Source organism: Pteropus alecto, unplaced genomic scaffold (assembly GCF_000325575.1).
Source record: "Pteropus alecto unplaced genomic scaffold, ASM32557v1 scaffold166, whole genome shotgun sequence".
NCBI lineage: Eukaryota > Metazoa > Chordata > Mammalia > Chiroptera > Pteropodidae > Pteropus > Pteropus alecto.
Genome location: NW_006439757.1, coordinates 2,312,897 through 2,318,896, shown reverse-complemented (window position 1 = coordinate 2,318,896; position 6,000 = coordinate 2,312,897). Strand labels below are relative to the sequence as shown.

General features: G+C 51.0%; 1 protein-coding gene across 2 annotated transcripts in view; it reads right to left on the bottom strand.

Annotated features, from left to right (window-relative positions):
• EPHX2 (epoxide hydrolase 2) overlaps positions 1–6,000 on the bottom strand; it is a 52,492-nt gene that overhangs the window by 2,858 nt on the left and 43,634 nt on the right. For both annotated transcript variants that reach the window (XM_025050404.1, XM_006916975.3), the window contains exons 15-16: positions 4,319–4,421; positions 2,431–2,500 (exon numbers count right to left, since the gene is read on the bottom strand). In XM_025050404.1, coding sequence (XP_024906172.1) covers positions 2,431–2,500; positions 4,319–4,421 — 173 coding nt within the window. The remainder of the gene's footprint in view (positions 1–2,430; positions 2,501–4,318; positions 4,422–6,000) is intronic.

Below are 6,000 nucleotides of genomic sequence, written 5' to 3'. Positions count from 1 at the left end.
GGGTGGGGTGGGTGGGGCTCCTGGGTGGGGGCTGTCACCAGGAAGACCAGGCCATGATTAGAAGCTTGGAATTCTCAGCCCACCTTCCACTCTTCCAGAGAGGGGAAGGGGCTGGACATGGGGTTGATGACTTATCACACCTACGTGAGGAAGCTCCACAAAATCCCAATTGTATGGGGTTTGGAGACTGGCCACACTGGTGAAGGCATCCACGTATCAGGAGTGTGACGCACCGAACTCCACAAGGTCAAAAGCGCCTGCCCCTGGGACCCGCCCAGACCTCATTCTACGTATCTCTTGATATGGCTGTTCATCTGTATCTTTCATCCCATCCTTTACTAACCTGGTAAATGTAAGTAAGAGTTTCTCTGCATTCCATGAGCCGTTCTACCAAACATTAATCAAACCTGAGGCGGAGGTCATAGGAACCTCAGATCTATAGCTGATTGGTCAGAAGCACAGGTGACAACCTGTACTTGTGACTGGTATCTGAATGTGTGTGTGTGTGTGTGTGTGTGTGTTTGTATGTGTGTGTGTTGGGGGTAGTCTTGTGGAACTGAGCCCCTACCTGTGGAATCTGATGTTATCTCCAGGTAAATAGTATTAGAACAGAGTTAAATTGTAGGACACCAGCTGGTATTACAGAGAATTGCTTGGTGGGGGAAAACCTTCACACGTTTGGTGACCAGAAGTGTCAGAAGTGAAGTGTTTTGTGTGAAGGAGACACAGAGGAGGAAAAGACTGGGTTTTTCTAGTGTAGATGGGCTTCGCGGTGTAGGGACCAACACGGGTGTATCTGTGCGCGTGTGAGTGTATAAAGAACGTGCATGCTGGTCCACTCTGTGTGACTCATATTCTTGGAACCAAACGATGGCACCAGAAAGGAGGAAAGATGTCCTTGAATGGAGATCAATATTACTTTTCTCTGCATTAAATGAATGCTTAAAAAGGGCAGCCAGGACCCTACAGTGTATGGATCAGCCACAACCATTATCCATGTGACATCAGAGGCAGCAAAATGGCTTTCCTTTTATCTACTGATGAATGAGGCACTGTGAGGCCAAGGAAGCCTCCATTCATTCTGTTATCACTCTACCATTATAACTGACAGCTCCAGTTTGTCCCTGATTAAGGAGTTTGCACTGTTTTTTATCCATAGGCAGAACTATGTGCTTCTCACTGCACTGCCCCCTCCGAATGATGAAGAAGCGGGGGACGTTCAGAAGTGCTTTTGTTGCCAATGCTCATCCTGAGGCTGCTGTGGGGTGTGTAAACTCTAGATTGTTCCAAGTCAACATGTGACCTGGCAGTGGGAACATGGGAGAAGGTGGGAGGGGAGGACGATCTGGAAGGTAACCGCAGGAGGGGTTCCCCGTCTCAGCGCCATCGACGGGCACCTTCCCAGAGCTTCATTATGTCCCTCCATGCTCTGAGGGGTTTTGCCTATCAAACTGCAGTTTTGTAATTTTTGTCAATCACAGATTAGAGTGATGATAGAGATAATGAGCATTAATTGAACTACTATATGTGCTAGGCACTGTTCTAAGCATTTTACACGCATTAACCCATTTTATCCTTACACAGCTCTATGAAGTAGGCACTATTCTTGTCATTTCCATCTGAGAGAAGTGGCAATAGAGAACAGAGTGGTTAAGTGTCTTGTCTGAGGTCACACAGGGATTAGACCCCAGGCCAACTTGCTGTCCAGCCTGCTCTTAACCACTGTGTTCGATACTGTCTGCCTTCAGACCTGACCCACGAGGTCAGCAGCTGATCTGTTTTATTCAGCTGGTATCTCTACAGCCTAGAACAGTGCCTGGCATGTAGAGGGCATCCACATTTGAGTAAATCAGTGAGATAACCAGGGTACTGAGTGAGCTGAGGAACGTGAAAATGCAATTTCCCTTAAGTTTTGAACATTTCGAATGTAAACTGTCCCGGGACCTCATTACTCCCCTCACAGACCCAAAGACTGGAAACCATCTTCTGCCTGACAAAGAGAAAACAGATTCAGACTGACTTGGTCAAGGTGACAAAGCTTGAGGCTAAAGCCCCTCCCCATTGAGAACCTAATGCTCTTTCTGAGGATTGGGGGCTCCACGATCCTAGTCGCCCTGGAACACCCACTGCCTTGGGCAGGGGCACCGCCAGGAGCCCTGGACCTTCCAGACAGATGCGGCAGTCACATGGACAGACAGACCCTGGCTCTGACACTACCCCCTACCATTCCACAAGAAGCAACAGTAAGAGAGGTCACGAGGGCAAACACGAGTGGAGGCACTCCCAAAAACCCAGAGGGAGAGGACGGAAAGGAGGAAGCCAGCAGGTCAGTCTGTCCACCCCAGCTCTGACCCAAGGGCAAAGTAGTCAGCGAACAGAAAGCCCGAGGGGGCCCATGGTGGGGAGGGGCAACACCGAACCAGCACTCACCTTCCGCTTCGTGCCTTTGCAGCCCCATTTCCAGTTCCTGTCAATGTTTCGATACCAGTTTAGGGGACCTCTAGGCGGGGGCAGATCAGGGAATAAAAATAGGAAAGCTTTTAGTAGATGACTATGCTACAGACCCCAGCAGGAACCAGCTCTGCATTGAATCAGTCTTCCCAGGAGGAGCAAAGTTTCTGCAGGGGAAGGAGCACGGAGCCCAGGAGTCTGGGCCGTTGCCTGGCACCATCTCCATGCTTTAATGAGCAAGGCCCAGTGAGCACAGGCCCAGGGCTGGCGGGGAAGGCTGACAGCCTCTGAAGGCGGCTTCTGGGGACACAGAGAACCTAGCTACACAGGACTCTCCACGTTCTCCCAGGGCTGTCCCCTAAGAGGGCGGGGAGCTTGGGTTAGCGCCCTCACCATCCGGAGGCTGCTCCCCTGCCCCAGGAAACCACTGAAAAGGGACATCGGGAGGTGGCATGGAAGCGTCCCCCTGGGCCAGGCAAGCATGGCTCTAGGACTATACCTAGAACATGCTCCCAGTCCTTAGGCAGGGTTGGGGTTGGTGCCCTCAGGCCTCGAGGCTCCCCCAGTGGCTCTAGAAATACCTTGTGGAAATACCTTGGACAAGCCACGTAACCTTTTGGCACGTTTGATTTTCCCTCCTGAACAACAAGGGGGCAGGACTAGATTATCTCTATGTTCCCTTCCAGAGCAAAACTGTCCCCCAATCCGGGACTTGTAAATTGTCTCCCGCTTAAAAAAGAAAAGCTGCAGAATCTTAGGGAAGAATTATAGGTTGTGGTGCAGGAGACGCTGGGGGCTAAAGAGCTGCTGCCACAGGCGTTCATGGCCAAGCCTGCAGCACTGCGGACTTCCAGGGCTGAGCTGATAAAGGCAGTGCTCACTGCTTGGCTCTTTCTGCGCCCCTGGGTTTGAGTGAAGGATGGAGATGTAAAGAGAGAGGCATAAGGGAGAGGAGGAGAATGGAAACGTGGTGAAGAAACCATGAGCTTCCAAGATTTGCAATATTTAAATAGTTGAAGGGTTATGAAGAAAAGGAGCTGTTGGAGCAATGGTTTGTGGTCCCAGAGTAGGGGCTCTGAACGCCAGTAAAAAAAATAGATCTGAGAAAAGGGAATGAAGGGCTGACACAGGCTACAAAATGGGTGAACCTTGAGAACATTAAGCTAAGTGGAAAGAGCCGGGCACAGAGGACCACATACTGTATTCCACTGATGTGAAAGGTCCAGAACGGGCAGATCCACGACGATGGAAAGCAGAGTGACGACTGCCTGGGATTAGGGGAGGGGTGAGGGGAAGTGGAGGGGGTGACTGCTGAAGGAAACGGAGTTTCTTTGGGGAGTGATGAATACGTTCTAAAATGGGACGTGGTGATGAATGCACACAGCTTCATAAATGAACTAAAACCCAGTGAAGTGTACACTTTCAGCGGCTGAATTCCATGGTCTGTGAGTTAGAGCACCACAAAGCTGTTATTAAAAAAAGGAATAGACCTCAGAGGTCTACAACTGTCCTGGAAATGTACGCGATTGTGAATTTCTGTGTTTCTTGTGCTTTTCTAAAGAAAGTACTCAGAGCTGTCATCCAATTCTCACAGGGATCATAACTAAAAGATGTTAAAAAAAAACCAAACATCTGCCCTGTGGGGGGTGGGGGCCCACGAGCATAAGGCAGAGCGAGGTGAGCTGACAGACCAGAGCAGACAGCATTGTGAGGTGGTGAGCCTCCTGACACTGCAGGCTTTTAAGCACAGGCTGGCCACGCACCCGTGGGAGCCACGGTGGAGGGGAACTGGGCCTCGCCCCAAGAATGTGAAAGCCCCTCCTTGCTGACCATCTCTCTCCTGAGTCTGGGGCACCACTGTGTTTACCTGAAACCAGACTTCTTGAACTGCTGCACGTAGAACTGGATGTCCTCCTCCGTCACCATCCTGCTGAGGCTGGGCTCTTCCGGGGTTCTCACGAAGAGTCCTCCTGCAAAAAGCCACTTGTTTCCTCCCCCACCCCCGGGCCGGGCGTCCCAGCAGCTAATGCTGGCATTCTCAATTGAGGTGAAGCTCCTAATTGCCTCTGACGTCCCCATGCTCCTTCATTCCTTATCTCTTTTCCACAATGAGCCCATCTCCACTTAAGCTCCAAGTCTGTGCTGTCTCTGTCATTCTAGACCCCAATGGTATCTCCGACACACAGGCCTCAACTTCCAGGACAAACTCTAGGACTGACCGTACCTGTCCTCTCCTTCAAAAACTTACAGCTCAGTTTCACGATGACACCTCTCTTTGCCTGTCCTTCAGGCCCTGCCAGCTTTCCAGCTCTCCCTCTCCCTTAGACTCAACTTCTAAATAGCTTAATGAATTATGTCCCTGTTTAGATATCTCCACTGAGGTCCTTGGAATTTTCACAGGTGCGTGTTCTGAATTTCCTCTGAGCCTGGAAGAAAATGCAGGACGGAGCACACATGCGATTGCCCTCTGCACGTCCATGGACCCTCCCGTGGCGTCCTCGGAGTGGAACCCTATCTTGTTTTCAGGGGTGTACATTGTGTCCTGGCAGTCCCCAGTCCCGTGGAGGGTGACCTCCTGACGATGACTGGCAGCCCAGGAACCACTGCCATTTCACAGGAGACAGCCCCAAGGCCTGTGAACACTGGTGCTTGAACAGAGCTAGCTCACCATTTTCAGGCTCTCGAAGCCTTGGAGGTACTGAAGCTGGGCGATGCAGACTTTTGTGAGACATATCATAGGGGCATGTGATCAGGGCGCCTCCCTGTGATGAAGCAACCTGAGCCTCCCTGGAGGCCGGAGCTCCTGGCTCTCTGCTGTCTCAGTGGGAGCCTGGCCTTCTCCCTCCCTGCATGACTGCCGTCTGCCTTCCCAAGAGACCATGGGCTCTCTGAGTCCGTTTCCTGTGTTGGGGTATCTGCCCCTGTCTCACACCAAATGTGTATTCAAAATATCTGAGAAATGAAGGAGTGAAGAGTGACTGTGTAAACGAGTGAAGGAATCGAGGGAGGAAGGGAGAGAGGGAAAGGAGAGGGGGTCTTGCCCAGTGAGAGGAGCATGGCCTTGGGGCAATACTTTGGCTACTTTGGACAAGTTCCTTAACTCTCTGAGCCCCATTTCCTTCATCTGTAGAACAGAGATAATAATGGGGTTTTTTAGGGATGTCATGAGGATTATAAATGATATAGCTAAAGGGGGCTAGGCCAGCATTTGATGCACACAGTAGGTGCTCAAACAAGTGGTAGTGATCACTGTTATTAATAAAATACAAATGAATAATGGCAAGGCCCCAGTGTTGGGCAAAAGCAAGTTCTGTGGGAACAGTGCTGATCTCGGAGCCGTGGGCTGAGCTCCAATCTGTTCTCGGCTCAGCTCTGACTCCTTACTTGTATCCCACCCAGGAGGGAGAACAAAGGTCGTCTCAGTGAGATGGAACCGGAATGACCAGAACATGGAGTCAAGAGAGAGGAGAGTCCAGTGGACTATGACAGAGACCTGGCTTAGGGTCAAGTCCGACTCCCACTCTGCCTGCACCAGGTGGCCTGCGTCTG